Source organism: Lipotes vexillifer, unplaced genomic scaffold (genome assembly GCF_000442215.2).
Source record: "Lipotes vexillifer unplaced genomic scaffold, Lipotes_vexillifer_v1.1 scaffold98, whole genome shotgun sequence".
Classification (NCBI taxonomy): domain Eukaryota; kingdom Metazoa; phylum Chordata; class Mammalia; order Artiodactyla; family Lipotidae; genus Lipotes; species Lipotes vexillifer.
In genome coordinates, this window is record NW_006799611.1 from 1,880,392 (window position 1) to 1,896,791 (window position 16,400).

A 16,400-nucleotide genomic window follows, 5' to 3' on the forward strand; every position below is an offset into this window, starting at 1 on the left:
GGACCTGGAGCTCCCCCGTCAGGCCTGCCGTGTCTCTGGGGCCAGGCTTGCTCCAGGAGGCTCTGCTCTAGGGCTAGCTTCCCTTTCCTGGGCCCCAAGAACAAGGGGACTTCCCTGGCGGTCCAGTGGTTAAGACTCTGCACTTCCACCGCAGGGGGCACAAGTTTGATCCCTGGTCGGGGAACTAAGATCCTCCATGCCTCGCGGCATGGCCAAAATAATAATAACAACAGCAACAACAAGGATACGAAAACCCACACAGCTCCATGTGTGCTGGATGCTTTCTCCTGTGCTAATAAGCACTTTGCAAACATACCTCGCTGAATCCTTAAAATAACCTATGGGCACTGCTGTTACTCCCGCTTTCCAGAGGGAGAAAGTGAGGCACAGAGAGTACAGAGGTGCCCGAGCTGGGATTCCAGCAGACCTGTCTGCTGAATAACCACAAGCCTTTCTGCCCGCTGGAAGCCCCAGGCCTGCCTCACAGGCACACCAGGGCCTTCATGGACGGCAGGTTGTGGCCAATCCTGGCGCTGCTCCCCGACCCTGCCTGCAGCTGGGCAGCCGGTCCCCCGCCCCGGAGTCGCTCCTCCATGGTCTGATGGAGGTGGCCTATGCTTCAGCCCTTCCTGCCCCAGGATGGGGGTCCAGGGTGTGACTCTCTCCTTCTCACCCCTTAGCAATCTTTGCACTGTTAGGATTCTTCCCTTCCATGGGATACTGGAAAAAGCCCTCCGAGGCCTCTGGGCAGTGGGTCTGGAACCAGGAAGTACCTGGTTCTTCTCAGACAGAGGCTGGAGTGGTCAGGCTGGCCCAGGTGACGCTGGACATGGGTGCCCACCAGTACCTAGGAGAACCAAGGTTCCTGTCCTCTCCTGGCTAGATAAGGTTTGAATGTGAGTTCCTGACCTGGCCCAAAGTTCCTTCTGAGGAGAGGCTCCTTAAGATACCTCCAGGCTATGAGACTCACCCAGCTCCCCCTCGGCCCTCAGGAGGAAGTAGGGGGCATCCCCAGCAGGCCTGCTGAGGAGACAAAGGAGCCTGGGAGTGACAGAAAAACAGAGGCCCAACAAGGGGCTGCACGCCAAGGTGCCCCACCCCCCGACACACTCCTCAGGTCTGGGAGGAGGCTCCTGTCCCCCACCTCACCTCCCGGAAGCTGCAGGAACTGCAGTGGCAGAGATGGGGGTCCAGAGAGCTGTCAGCAGGCCCGGATCCAGTCACCGGTCATCTTCATCTGCCTGGAGGAAGTTGCTGGTGGATCGTCCCTGCGGGGTCACCACCCCAACAAGACAGTATCTGGGCCAACACAACAATAACCATCCCACCCACCCAAGGGCAGGGCCAAGACAGAGGTGCCTCTGCACACTGGGCCCCAAGGGCTGGGCCAGCATCTCCCAGGCAATGGAACAGGAGGAGGAGGCAACCTGCTGGGAGGGGGTGGAGTTGGAGTCCTAGCACACCCAGCAGACCCTGGGCCTTGCAGATGGAGGATGACGTGGTGAGCAGACACAGCTGATGGGAGTGGGAAGTCTTCCTGCCCAACCACCACCACCGAGGAGGGCCGGGCTGGCTGAGCAAGGGTGGCCCCATTGATGATGATGGCTCCCACATATCAAGTGCCAGCCCTGGGGACAGGCACTTTACGGATGCCATCTCTCCCAGTTTGTACCATCCCGTGAGGTAGGGACTACTTTAGTACCTTTTACACATGAGGGAGGCACTAACCTGCCAGGGTCCCGCGGCAGGAAGCAGAGCCAGAACGAGGCCAGGTCTGACTCCAGAGCCCTCCCTCTGGGCCCAGAAGTTCCCCCACCAACCCCTCTGCCTGCCAGGTTACATTCCCCCCTTACCTCTGCCCAACTCCTACTCACAAACACTTGCCGGCTGCCAGGCCAGCAGCTGTGGCTCAGCTGCCAGCCTGCGCCCTCCCACGGGCGTGCTCCCTGCCCCCCAGCCCAGGGCTCTTCTCCCATGCCTACAGAGGCTTCTGGGCACACCTAGCACCCAGCTGGGGGAGGCAGGGCACAAAAGGCAGGTGGGCCAGGTGCCAGGTCTCCAGTCTCTCCTGAGAAGGCTGGGCGTGGGAGAGGGACTCTCCTGGGTCACCCAGACTCCCTGGCACAGATGGCTACATGATTTGTGAGGTCTAGTGCAAAAGGAAAAGGCGCAGTCCCTTGTTAAAAAAAAAAAAAAAAAATTTCAAGTGGCAACAGCAGAACATTGAGCTAAGCGTGGTGCCCCGGGGCAGTTTCTGCACAGGTCACCAGCCAACAAAGTGGCCAAGCCCCGGAGCTGGAAGCTAGAACCCTAGGGCTCCGTCCCAGCTGACAGCCTGGGGTCCTGGCCCTCCATTAGTCTCCTGGTCTCCAGAAGAGGGAGGGAGGGAGGGAGGAAGTTAGGAGGGAAGAAGGGAGGAGGGGGGTGAAGCCTCCTTGGGCTTTTTCCAGCCCCCTGGTGCAGGGCCCAGACGCTCAGGCGCAGCTCTCAGACCTTGGATTGCACCCTGGCTCAGCCAAGCAGCTTCATCTCACCTGTAAAATGGGCTATAACTCTAACCCACCCCAGCGTGGCTGTACACCCTTGCTACCTGTTCACTGGTGGATGTGCTTTTCCACTTTACAGGTGAGCAAACTGATACTCAGAGAAGGAAAGTCCTGAGCCTGCCCTCCTTCCTTTCTAGCAGTGTAACCAACCCCAGAGTTAACTGGGAATTTAACTGGCAAGGCCAGTGGAATTTGACCCTGGACCAGGAAGGCAACATGATATGGAAGAATTTCCTCCCACCCTGACGCTCCTCCCACTGGGTACAGGGTGGGGATCCCATGGAAGCCTCTGAGCTGGGGTGTTCCCTGGGTCAAGTGCAGTCATGGGGTCAGACTCCCTGACCTGGTGGGGAAGTGGGTAGGTTCCTGGGGAGGAAACATGCAGGCAGATTAAATGGACAGAAGCCCAGCCGGCTGTAGGTCTGCCCTCAAGACAACAGGTCATGGCACTGTGGTGGAGAGAGGAGCCCCAATCCCCACCCCCAGACACGTGACAACAGCCAGGACAGGCTTCCAGAAAACATGTTTACCCATATACTCCAGAGGTGGCCCTGGCAGTCACAGTTCAAAGGCCCCTTCGCCCAACAAACCCCAAGTTCTGGGTTGCCCTGACCAGGGCGACAAGCCTGGGAAGTGTGGCACCAAAGGCAGGTGGAAAGGGAGTGCAGAGAGGAAGGGCCAGGGCTGGTGCTCGGTTGAAATTCATGGTGCTGGTGAATAGGGGGGTTGCCAACCCCGGGAGCAAAGGCCACCGGACAGACTCAGAGGTGGGACGAATCCGACTCAGGTTACTCAGGGAGCAGGGGTAGGGAGGAGGGTGCAAAGGTCACCATGGCCCTCCTCTTCCCCCTGTAAGTCCAGAGGCCTGAGATGGCTCCAAGTGTCCCCAGGGTAGGGCAGGAAGGGAACTTTGGTCCGCTCGGCACATGATAGGAGGCAGGATCCATAAATTAAATGTTTTTGGTGGAGTGTGGTCGGAACAGAGGCCTGGTGAAGGCGTCGTGGCTGGCTGGGCGATGGGGCTACTGGGTCCTCCAGGACGGGTGGGCGAACACGATGGGCCTCTTCTTGGCCCAGCGGGAGAACACAGCCTTCTCAGTGATGAAGCGGTGAGCACTGCGGGGCGCCTGCTCGTGTGCCAGGTACATCTGACACTCGTCCAGCCGGCCCTTCTCAAAGTAGTGGTAAGGCACCGAGGGGCGGCCCTTCTCCCTGTGGGTGGGGAACAGGGACGAGCGTGAGGCACCAGAACTCGCCTGCCTCCGCCAGACCCTGCCACCTACCAGGCCCCCCCTCACCAGGTACTACAGGCCACAGAGCCCCATGCTTGGTCCCAGGGGAGGCCAGAACAAAGGAGGAAAAGGGCAGCCCCCGAGGATCCCAAAGGCCAAGGCTCAAGCCCTGGCTCTGCCTCTTGCAAGCTGGCTGACTCCAGGCCAAAGACGTATGGCGTGAGCTTCAATGACCCATCTGTAAAATGGGGATGGTGATTATCTACCTTCTTGGCTGAAACCACAGGTCAAAATATGCAAAGCGCCTGGTGCTGGGCTCTTGGTGAGGGAGCCCTCATTCCCCGCAGCATGGAGCTGCCAGCCCTGCACACCCAGCTACTCACTGGCTGTCTGGCCAGGTGCCATGGCAGAGGGCACACGGGCTACTACCATCTCACCCACGTGCTCAGCAAAGTTCCAAGAAGAACAGAGGGTGAAGATGTGGGACCCTTTCAGTTCAGTTAGTTATGTTAGTTATGATAACGTTGAGCTATATAATATCACAAGTCAGAACTTAGGTGTAATAGACCACTGACACCATCAGCCCTGATGTTGTGGTTGGCACTTTGATAGATTATTCTCTCTCTAAACCTTTCCATAACCTTCTGAGGAAAGTGTGATTATTTTCTCTCTTGGACATGAGAAAATAGAGGCTCTGGGAGGTGGCGGCCAGGCCCAAAGGCCACATGGGCAGAGCGGAGGCTGGTATCCAACCTGTTGCAGAGGCCGGGCTCCTTCCCACCCTGTGCCTCGGCCACCCATCGGGAAGCCCACGCACCCTCCAGCATGGACAGGGCCCACGCATGGTGCCCTCCCGCCCGGCGCCTGGCTGGCCTGACCTGCAGTAGCTGTCGCTGACCATTCCATAGACCACGATCTCCTCACACAGCTCCAGGGCAAGAATCATGGTGAACCAGCCGGTGCTGAGAAAGGAGCCCGACTGCCTCCTGGCAGAGGGAGGGAAGCCGTCAGCCAGCCGTGACCCCCAACTCAACTGGGAGCAAGGTGGCCCCAGCCTCAGCTCTCTCAGGGCACAGCACTGGTTCCCCTCCCAGCCGAGGGCCTCTCACCTTGACGCCCACAGTGGGGCTCTGGGGGTGCCTGAGGATGGGGCTGCCCCAGCCCAAGGCCAGCAATGGGCAACAGGTGGGGGTGGGGTGCAAAGCCGGGTCCGTTCAACTCTTCCCACCCACCGAGGACTTGAGCAAACCACCCCTCTCCCATTGGTGGTGCGGCAGCCCTGATCACATCCAGTTCACAGCTAAGGGACCAAGCTTGGGGAGACAGCAGGAGGCAGCAGAGCACCGTCGTTGAAAGTGGGGAAGAGGGTCATCTGGAGTCAATGGGTCTTCCATATGAATCTGCTCTGCGTCATCAGGTTTGCTCGTGAACTTCTCTGAGCCTCAGTGACCCATCCGTGAAATGGGGATAATTATGGGTGGTTATGGAGAGGGAACACTTTCAGCCTAGCTCCTCCCCCAGGCCCAACACCCAACTCAGAGCAAGGAACTGTGTGGCCACCCCAGGTCTCGACTCTCTCAAAGCACCAGCACTGGTTACTCTCCCAGCCGAGGGCCACTCACCTCCACCTCTACCGAGGGGTTGTGGGGTGATTCAGTCATTTAAACTGAACACCTCCCAAGCCCTGTGCTGGCCTGAACCGGCCCCGCCCATTGCTAACATTCTCAAGGGAGCGGGCAGCTGGGAGAGAACTGCTGGGAAGATGAAGAAACCAAAGAATGAGATGAAGGATGTCAGGTGGCAGATGCTCCTTCATTTGGGGTCAACATGACACTCCATCCACATCTGGAAGCAAACGGTCATTTATGGGAAGACCTGGGGGAAGGAACGGCATGTGCACGGGACTGCAGGTGAGAGCAGCGTGGATGTCTGAGGAGGCCCAGACGGCCAGGGTGGCTGGAACAGGGTAAGCGATGGAGGATGAGGTCACAGAAGCAGGCAGGGGCCAGATCACGCGGGGCTTGTAGGCCAGGGGAGGGAGGAGGTGGGAGTCTGGACTCTACTCTCCCCGTGATGCGAAGCGGCTGTAGGGTGAGGGCAGGTGACTGATGGGATGAATTCCCTGGGGCAGTTGGAGCTCAGACTGCAGGGGGTGCTGAGAGAGCAGGAGGGGATGGTGGCTCAGGTCAAGGTGGCACCCGTGGGCACGGGAGGAGATTCGAGAGCCCATCGTACGTGGCGGTTGATGAAACAAGGGGAGTCAAGGGCAAAGCCCAAGTGTTTGTCTGAAAAACTGGAGGCTGGCGGCCGTATTTTCTGAGCTGGGGAGGTGGCAGGAAGGAGCCTGTGCGTGGAGGAGGGGGCCACAGGAGTTGGGGTGCTCTTTTAGGCGTGTGATAGAATGAGATCTTGAGGGCAGCACCTGGTGCATGAAAAGTGCTGCTAGAACTGTCACTGTTGCTTTCCTTATCAGGAAGGGACGTCAGAGACCAGTTCAGGTCTCAGAGCATCCCCTCCAGAGAGAAGAGCTCCCTGATGCGGGCCCACACCAGTCACCCCACAACGCGTGCTGGTGAGGCCGAACGCCCCTCACCACCATTTGGAATTCTTCATCTCTAAGATAACTCGATGAATGACAGCCCTCTGATTCCCAGCCCCCATCAGAGGGCAGCACCACGTCCGCCTGTACCACTGCTGAGCCCCAGCGCCTGACAGAGCAGACCCTCGATGGACCAGAGGCTGCTGGAGAAGGCAGGCCCCCAGCCGCCAGGGAGACCCCAGCAGGCAGGCCCCTGGCTCACCGGTTCTTGCCCGTCTCGTCCTGGAAGACCTGGTCGCAGTAGGACATCATGCGCTCGGTGAAGGTGTATACCTGAAGGCCCGGGTACATCCTGGTGAGCTGCAGCAGCACGCGGTAGGTGCGGCCACCCAGCGCCCGGTCCATGTGTCTCCCCTGGCCCCACACCACGTAGACGGTGTCGCGGGCCTGCTGGAAGTAATGCGAGTAGTTCCGCAGCAGCAGTGGCACGCTCGTGTGGGAGATGACCCGCAGGGTGCTGCGCCGGCCCACGTCCGCCTCGAAGCCCACGGTGGGCGCCTGGTTCATGCGCAGCACACACTCAGCACCGTCGATCTTGGCACCCAGGCCCGAGCCCAGCATCTGGCCCGAGCTGGATACCACGGCACAGCTGCGGCACGGCTCTCGGACCAGCGGCTGCAGGGGGAGGTAGAGAGAAAGAAAGTCCTGGGGGGCTTCCTTGGTGGCTCAGTGGTGAAGAATCTGCCTGCCAATGCAGGGGACATGGGTTCGAGCCCTGGTCCGGGAAGATCCCACATGCCGCGGAGCAACTAAGCCCGTGTGCCACAACTGCTGAGCCTGCACTCTAGAGCCCGTGAGCCACAACTACCGAAGCCCACGCGCCGAGAGCCCATGCTCCGCAACAAGAGAAGCTACTGCAATGAGAAGCCCGTGCACTGCAACAAAGAGCAGCCCCCGCTCACTGCAACTAGAGAAAGCCTGCTCGAAGCAACGAAGACCCAACACAGCCAAAAATAAATAAAATAAAATAAATTTATATAAAAAAAGAATGAAAACTAAAACAATTCTTTAAAAAAAAAAAAAAGAAAGTCCTGGGCACACAGCTTCCACCTGCCTGCTCCTCCACCCAGGAACACCCCCTGACCACACTTGACATCTGTATCAGTAAGATGTATCAGTAAAGGGATGTAAGTCCCTTTATCAACCCATTTTGCAGATGAGGAAACCAAGGCTGGGCAGCTGGAGTGACCTTCTCAAGGTCAGACCGATGACAAGTGGCAGAGCTATGATTCTGTGTTCAGGGAATCTTCGTGCTTCCTCATCAGCCACATTCCTGACCCTGGTCTCTATTGCTGAGGCCCTAAGAGGCCCTACATTGCATTTCCTCATTAAGGTTACATAAGCAAATATTTATAAAGCACTCAGAGCAGTGCCTGGCACAGACTGGGTGTCACGTATGTGTTTGTTAGGTAAATATGAACCTCGGCTCTTCGGAATCACTCTTAGGTCACTCCCTCCTCTGCCCCAGTCCCATTCTCATTGTTGCAGTTTATAAGTAAAAGCAGTCTTTATTGCCCACGACAACATTGGGAACCTCTGGTTCTGAGCCTCAGTCCTGGCTCTGCTCCATCCTAGCTGTGTGGGCTTAGGCAAGTCACTTTGCCTCTCTGAGCCTCAATTCCCTCATCTGTAAAATGGGGATGAAAATAGCATCTACTTGACCAGGTTGTAAGGAAGGATTCAATTGAAAATGCCTGGAGAGTGATCAGCACAGACCAAGGGCACAGTAAGGGTCCAACCCTCACCTCATTATCCTCCAAGAGGCGGAAGCTGAGCCAACAAGCCTGCAAACATTCACTGGGTGTCAGGGGTCAGGGCTCCCAGAAAAGGACTTGCTGCCTACCCCAGGCCTCCATTCCCTCCTGGGGGAACACAGGTTTATGGAGGCATGTAAAGGATATGGGAACATTAATTCTAGTCAATAAAAGACACAGTGTTGTAGCCCACTCAGGGACATTTTATGTCTGACATAATGTTGATTTAAGAACTGGTAGCCCCAGTTTCCATGCCCCAGCAATAAACAAGACTTCCTTATTCTGCCCTCAGTTTGAGCCTGACCTGACAACTGGGGTCTGGTCAGATCCAAGGTCACCATCAGCCCCAGGAGGTGATCTGCTTGTCCTACACAGGGTCTTTAACACAATTAATACTTAATTTATAAAAATCAGCCCTTTTGACATTCCAAACTTAGATTTCGTGCTCTGTTAACAAACTTGGGGGACTTGCCTGGCAGTGCAGTGGCTATGAATCCACCTGCCACTGCAGGAGACACAGGTTCAATCCCTGGTCCGGGAAGATCCCATGAGCCACAGAGCAACTAAGCCCGTGTGCCACAACTACTGAGCCTGCACTCTAGGGCCCGCAAGCCACAACTACGGAGCCCACGTGCTGCAACTACTGAAGCCCATCCGCCTAGAGCCCGTGCTCCGCAACAAGAGAAGCCACTGCAGTGAGAAGCCCGCACACCGCAACGAAGAGTAGACCCCACTTGTCACAACTAGAGAAAGCCCGCGCGCAGCAACAAAGACCCAACACAGCCAAAAATAAATAAAAAACAAACAAACAACAACAACAAATAAATTCAGAGGATCTGGCCACCCTGGGCCCATGTCACCACGAGCTCTGAGCATCTGAAATGAACATTGGCCATAACCATGGAGCTGGGACAGCATCCACCCAGCCCACCTTGCCATTTGTCCCACCTGGCCAAACCTGTATGGCACTTTAATTTGTCCCCCCCGACCCCAGCTGTTTTCGCATCTTTTTTTTTTTTTTTTTTTTTTTGCGTTATGCGGGCCTCTCACTGTTGTGGCCTCTCCTGTTGCGGAGCACAGGCTCCGGACGCGCAGGCTCAGCGGCCATGGTTCACGGGCCCAGCCACTCCATGGCATGTGGGATCTTTCTGGACTGGGGCACGAACTCACGTCCCCTGCATCGGCAGGCTGACTCTCAACCACTGCGCCACCAGGGAAGCCCTGTTTTTGCATCTTGATCAAAGATTTACACAGCACCCGTTCTAAACACTGTCCATGAATCATCCAGTTGGACCTGCACAGCATCCCTGCCGAGGTAGGAACTGTAATGACAGCCTTTCACAGATAAGGCAACTGTGACTCAGAGGGATGAAGGTCTGAAATAGGTCTCCTCCAAGCCAGGGTCCCTGAGCATGCCTCCCTCTGACCAACGCTCAGAGAGCTGTCAAACTCCAAACTGGGAGCTTCCTGCACCGGGTGTCGTTGGGGGATGCGTTTGAGAAACATACCAGATGGGGCCGCTGAAATCAGGGTGAAGGGGGTAAAGTGCTCCAAACCTCGCCCAGCAGAGCAAGCATGGGGAGGTGTGTGCCGTGGGGCAAGGGGCCTCAGCTGCCTTGTCACCCCCGGGCCCCACTGTCCCTGTCTCCCCCAGAGGGAGAGCTCTGGGGCTGATATGACTTTTATCTGTGTCATCTGTATCCCCAGCAGCAATCAGCACAAGGCAGGACACATCCAAGGCACCAAATACACACTTGCTGAACAAACGGATTGTGCGTAGACAGGTAAATCTAAAAGGTGCACGCATCACCGTGATGTGATGATGTCTGGTTCCCCTCGCTGCACTGGGAGTTCCAGGTGGCCACCCTGTCTGATTCACCTTTTTTTATCCCCAGCACCCAGCTGAGAGCAGCCAGGCAATTATTTGTTGAATTAAAAAAAAAAAAAAAGACATTTGGGAATTCCCTGACGGTCCAATGGTTAGAACTCGGCACGTTCACTGCCACGGCCCGCGTTCAATCCCTGGTCGGGGAACTAAGATTCTGCAAGCTGCGCGGTGCGGCCAAAAAAAAAAAAAAAGACATTTCCTCTTAGAGCTTGAGGCTCAGAGAGGTAAAGTGACAGGTCAGCTTGTGGACAGGAGCCAAGCCCAGGGTCCAGGCTGGCCTGACATGAGCCCATTTCTCACAACCCCAGAGAGTTGGGGGCACCCTGGTAGCCTTGGCCGGGCCTGCCCCCCACATGTTGCCCAGCCAACTCACCTTGCCATCTGGCACGCTGCTGTAGCCACTGAAGTGCTGGGGCCCTGGCACAGTGGGCCTGGAGTTGATAGAGAGGTGGGAGTCCAGGCAGGAGGCCAGGCAGAAGGGCAGGCAGGCCCAGCAGCACAGCAGGATGTAGGCAGCGGAAAAGCCCAAGGAGCACAGGATGATGAGTAGGAGCCGACCCTGGGGGAGACAGCTGTCATGGGGTGGGAGTGGGGGTCGCTGGGACTCCTAGAAGCTTCTGCAGGGGTGCTGTACCCCAGCCTCATGGGTCCAAACCCCAGCTCAGTAGTTCCCAGAACATCAGCAGAGGCCACCATCTCTGTTAACCAGGACTTCCTCTGGGCTGCCAGACTCAGAGCACATGACCCTGAGATAAGCCCTATTATTATTCCTATATTCTAGATAAGGGAACCAACTTGGGGTGAAATGGGTAGCTCAAGTCCACACAGTACGAAAGTAACAGGGTGGGGCCTCAAAACTAGAAACGATGCTCTTAACCAGAAGCTGAAGTGTACTGTGCAGCCTTGGGTATAACTCTCCACCTCTCTGGGCCTGCTTCCTCTTTGAAATAGATAATGCCCGCAGCGTGAACTTACTGTGAGGACAGTGGCCAAAGCACTACCATGAAGTGCTGTGCACATGAGGACAGGAGAGTGGCCCATCAGAAGGGCAACCAGCCCCCTTCAGACCCTGGGATGAGGCTGCCTGCATGCCCATAGCCCATCCCCTCCCCCAGCTGACTCAGTGGCCATCCGCCCAGCTGATGATCGCGATTTGGGTCAGCAGACCAGGTGAGTAAACGGATGGTAGAGAGGGATGTGAGGGCAGCATCATTCAATGAATGGTTTCAAAAACTGAAAGCTGCAGCCCAGAGGCTCCTGCCTCCAGAAACCACGTGCCAAAGGCCATCTGAACCAGGAAGCCCTCCTGGCCCACTGCCCGGTGGGCAGACTTAATGAGTACCCCCCATCAAGCCTTCCGGGTGGGGTCGCCTAGTGGGGGACACAACCTGGGCCTGCCATTGTGTGCTGGGCCACCTTGGTCACCACCTGTGTCTCTCTGGGTGTTAACTTTCTCCCAGCCTACCCAAGGCCCAGGTCCCTCTGCCAGCCCTCAGAAACCACTGAGTGGCTGGCTGGGGCTCTGTGAAAACCAGAGGTGAAAAAGCAGCCCCCCAGCTCCCCCAGGCATATCCTGCCAGAGGCCCTCGCTATTCTGCCCACAGCCACTTCAGCTTCTAAAAATAAATCTCTGTGTGGCCAGCTGTGTGGAGGAGGGGGTTCAGCCCCTGAGGCCTTAGGCTGTGCCTGGCACCTGGTCCCCTGCCCACAAGGGACCCAGAGGCCTTGATTCAGGCAGCCGTGGCTGACTTCCCACAATATCCAAGGCTCTCACCAGGGGCTCCTGAATAAAATCAAGAGCAGCTAAACTGAACTTTCACAACATATCGCACTCCCAGGTAGACAGATGCCTCACCTGGGTGACCTTGGATGCTCACAGGAGGTAGCACTATTATCTCCATTCTACAAGGAAGAGGGGCAAGGCCCTGAAACCAGAGATGGAATGCCACTTGCCTGGGGCCACACAGCCTGCCAGATCAGGGCTGGCCTTTGAGGCCAGTCTGGCCTTCTCCTCAGCTCAGGAGCAGTGAAGTCGGAAGTGACAGTCAGCCCTGGGGTGGGAGAGGCTACTGAGGCTGCTGTGCCAGAAGCCACCTCCAAGTCCCCTGTGAGTCTTCCTCCTTCCGCCACTTACCGGAGCCTTCATGCTGTCACTGCCGCTCAGCAGCCGGGTGGCTGCTGCCTCCAGGGATCAGGCTGGGAAGGGATGGGAGCCGGGGACCTGCCAAAACCCAGACACTCAGAGCTGGGTCCCAGGCCTCTGAGGAAACTGCCCAGGGAAACTGAGGCAGGGGAGGGTACAGGCCGGGGTCAGGGCAGATGATTTCTGGGAATCAAACGCCTTACAGTCTCCAAACACGGGGAGGCACTGTCCCCATCCTAAAGGAGCTGGAATCAGTGATCCTTGGGAAACCTCCGGCCAACCCAGTCCCCATTGCACAGATGGGGAAGGAGAGGCAGACGAGAGGAGCCCTCGGCTCAAGGTCATCCCTCGACTCTGGGTCGGACAGAATCAGGAGCCTGGAGCCTCGACTCCCATCCCATCTCTCCTACCTCACTAATGGAGAGGCCTGGAGCGGGACAGCACGAGGGATTTCCACCCCACTCCCAGATTCCACCACCCCCTCACCCGGCCGGGCGCTAACCTGGAGGGCAGGTTGGGACGCGCTGGCTGCTCCCGATCCGCACCTCCGAACTCCATGACCCGCGGACCGGACGAGCCGGGCAGGAAGCCGGAGAACCTGGGCGGAGGCGATGCCGTCGCCGCAGCTTCTGGAGACTAGAAACTGAAAGGGCAGTCGCTGCCGGCGGCAGGGGCGGGGTTTGCCGGGACGGGGAGGAGACAGGGGCGCTGGGGGCGGGGCTGAACGGCGGTGGCGGGGCTTACGAGCGCGGCTTGCGCGGCGTGAGCGGGAAGTACGCGGCTGGCAGTGGCGGAGAGGCCTCCGGGACTGGGGGCCGGGCCTCGGCAGCTGGGGGCAGAGTCTGAGCTCCAGCGTCTCCCCTCTTCTGCCCTCCGGCACGTCTCCCAAACTCCTGCGGGAGGTGGGTTGGGCGGTCCGCCTAGGAAAGGGCTAGAAGGTGTCGGAGCCAATGTGCCGTGGCTCCCTTGTCGTCCGGACTGGAGTTTCTCCATTTATGAAGTCGGGCGGCGGGGGGCGGGGAGGGGGGTGGTGCGGGACGGTAATTAAATGGGGTTTTAGGCTCAGGCAGCCCCGGGTTTCAAGCTTGGTAGTGTTGCCAGATTTAGCAAGTAAAATACAGGATGCCCACTTATATTGGAATTTCAGCAACAACCAATAATTATATTAGAAATCTGGAATTCCAGTGTCATTGGGCGTCCTGTATTTTCTCTGGCAACCTTACCTGGACTACCTCGGGTGAGGTCACCTGAGCCTCAGTTTTTCTCCTCTGTGGAGTGGGGGTGATAGCACCTACCTGATGATAGCATCTCCCAGTGAGATGGTGCAGAGCCATCTTGTGGCAGAGCCAAGATTCAAACCCTGGGCAGTCACTGCAGAGCCAGGGCTGTGACCACCTACTTTCATCTCCCAAACACCCCCGTTTTGCTGCAAGATCCAGCGGTAAGACCAGGTTAGAATCACAGTACTGGGGATATACAAAATGTAGCCATGGGACTTCCCTGGTGGTCCAGTGGTTAAGAATCGGTCTTGCAATGCAGGGGATACCGGTTCGATCCCTGGTCAGGGAACTGAGATCCCACATGCTGCAGGACAACTAAGCCCGTGCCGCAACTAATGAGCCTGGGTACTCTAGAGCCCGCGCACCGCAACTAAGACCTGATACAACAAATAAATAAATAAACATTAAAAAAAACCAAAAACCATAACCAGTATTCAATTCATGAGCCACTTGGTTTATTGCACACAACACAGGTTAGTGGGAAAAATAGAAAAGGGGGTAACAAACAACTCCAAGGAGAAGACTGGGAAGGTCACGTCTCAGCACGAGCAAGCGGCGGGCTTTGGTCCAGCTGAACCAGAATCTCATGACAAATGTGAGTGGGAAGTCGCCTTCTGCTCCAACAGAGCATCCGTCTGGAACAGCTCTCAGCAGCGTGGAGTCCTCCAGCAAAGAGCCTTCAAGTTGCTCAGTCTTGTGGTCTCATTTTAAAGGATCTGCCTGTAGGGTGTTACAGTTATGCCCCAAAGAATCTTGTCTCTATCAGTCTCTGTGCCAGTAGAGTCTTCCTGAGGAACCAAACAAATTCCTTATCTAAAGCAAAACTACTGGGACTTCCCTGGTGGTCCAGTGGTTAATACTCCACGCTCCCAATGCAGGGACCCCGGGTTCGATCCCTGGTCAGGGAACTAGATCCTGCATGCCACTGCATGCAGCAACAAAGATCCCACGTGCCAAAACTAAGACCCAGCGCAGCCAAATAAATAAAGGAACACTGTTAATTTTCTTTTTTTTTTTTTTGGCTACGCCAGGCGGCATGTGGGATCTTAGTTCCCAACCAGGGATGGAAGCCGTGCCCCCTGCAGTGGAAGTGCAGAGTCTTAACCACCGGACTGCCAGGGAAGTCCCTAAAGCGACACAATTAATTTATGACACTCAGACACTTGCACTCCTGTACTGGACAGTTCACAACAACTAATATGGAAGTTCACATTGGCCACTGTGACTCCATCTCGAATTACTGAGCTTAAATCCCATGAGTTTCACACAAGATGAGGAAGAATCATGGTACAAAAGAAGTCACACTATAACACCCCCCTTCTCAAAGTGTCCTCCAATTCGAAGCCAACTCAGTGTAGGGCCCCTGCAGGTGCTGAAATGTGTCCCATTCGAAGGCTCACCTGGGGTCCCTCGGGGATTCAAAGTCAAGTGCTTTCCGGGGCCAGATAGGATTGAAGGGGCAAATAGGAGGCAATTGGGAGAGGTGGGCCTGGGGTGAAGTGGAGAGCATACTTCCCATCTAAACTGTTTTTCTTTTTTACAAAATGCTTCATGAGCATTGAAAGAAAGCTCATCTTACCACACGCATCCCCTTCTGCAGCGCCCTGGCCTGGGAACCAGCCTGGGCTCCGGCTCTGGTCCCATTTCAAACTCCATTTTCCTTTTTCTAAGTGGTTCTGGTGTGGGCACAACAGCAGGGTATCTGTGTTGGGTATCTGCACCCAGATCAGCAGCTTTCTAGGGCTAGCACTCCATATGCAAAGCCAAATTCCTCCAAGCCGGTGATCTAGGCCTCCATGCCTCTCCCCATCCTGTTGGGGGTTCTATTGAAGCAGCCCTGCCCCCGGGGCCTCCACTGAGTACAAGCCTTCCTTGTATCCCCCACTCCAGCCTGGGCACACCTCAGTTCAGTCTCTCTCCGTGGCCCCAACCACAAGGGGAAAATGATGAGATGTTCCCTATGGATTCATTGATCATCCACAATGGCTGGTGACGATTCCTTCCCCAGAGAGGCAAATCCTTCCTTGCTAAGGCCGCATGGAGACATGGTCAAGTTCCTGTCTTGACAAGCCCAGACATGCCCAAATGTCCTGAGCTCCCAGAGTAGATGAGGATCATACATCCACAGTGGAACTAACACTGGGAAGTCCCACAGCCTCAGATGAAGCTCTTCAATTTTTAGCAAAAGTTTTGGCAAAAGTCCTCTCCTTACTCTTCATAGAATAAGGAGGCCTCCTGCTTCCTTCTTAATCACCGTCCACCCACCCTGGCCACCGTTCCAATCTCCAGTTGCACTGAGCTCGTTCCTACCTCAGGACTTTTGCACTTGCTATATTCTCTACCTGGACTTCTCTATTCAGATGGCCAGCTCTTTCTTGTCATTCAGCTCAAATATCACCTCCTCAGAAAGGCCCTTGCCAACTTTTCTATCCAACACTGCACCACCATCCCTCTTGTCCCAACCTGATTTATTTTTTTCATAGTACTTGTCACACTCTGAAATCATGCAGTGTATTAACTGGTTTTCTTGTTTATGGTCCATCTGTCCACCAGCTTCTAAGCTCCATGCAGGCAGTCAGGCCAGTCATGTTCTTAGGCCATTTCTAACACTGGCACAGTGCCTGGCACACACTCAGTGCTAGATAATGTCTGTTGAATGAGCCAGTTAGAAGAGCCAGGAGTCCCGGGCCTTGTGAGACCTTGGACAAGCCACTTCCTTTCCAGCCACAGGCCCTGCCTCAGCCCATTGCCAGAGACCCAAAGTGGGTAGGGGCTGAGCCATCCCCATCTATGAGCGTAGGGCTCAGGCCCTGACTCAGCCCTGTCGGGATCCAGATCCCAGGGAAATGTAGGGCCAAACCCGTTTCCTGCTGTGCCGCCCTCCCACCACAGAGTCTCCACGACCCACCCACCTCCTTAGTGATGACCTTAATGCACTCTACGTGTCAGCTTCCTGCT

The 16,400-nt window shown here is 56.1% G+C and overlaps 1 protein-coding gene across 1 annotated transcript; it reads right to left on the bottom strand.

Annotated features, from left to right (window-relative positions):
- Positions 1-3,150: 3,150 nt before the first annotated feature.
- ST6GALNAC4 (ST6 N-acetylgalactosaminide alpha-2,6-sialyltransferase 4) lies at positions 3,151-12,804 on the bottom strand. Its single transcript, XM_007471746.1, has 6 exons — positions 12,665-12,804; positions 12,154-12,240; positions 10,393-10,578; positions 6,580-6,992; positions 4,657-4,764; positions 3,151-3,758 (listed from the first exon to the last, which is right to left on the bottom strand). The coding sequence occupies exons 2-6, from the start codon at positions 12,163-12,165 to the stop codon at positions 3,569-3,571; spliced, it is 909 nt and encodes a 302-aa protein (XP_007471808.1). The 5' UTR covers positions 12,166-12,240; positions 12,665-12,804; the 3' UTR covers positions 3,151-3,568.
- Between the last annotated feature and the right edge of the window lie 3,596 nt (positions 12,805-16,400).

Bases quoted from the DNA above. Each gene is read 5' to 3' on its own strand.
- ST6GALNAC4 (XM_007471746.1), bottom strand. The intron at 6,993-10,392 runs GTGAGTTGGCTG...CTCCCCCTGCAG, and splicing joins GCAGCGTGCCAGATGGCAAG to CCGCTGGTCCGAGAGCCGTG. The intron at 3,759-4,656 runs GTCAGGCCAGCC...CCCCACCCACAG, and splicing joins GTCAGCGACAGCTACTGCAG to GGAGAAGGGCCGCCCCTCGG.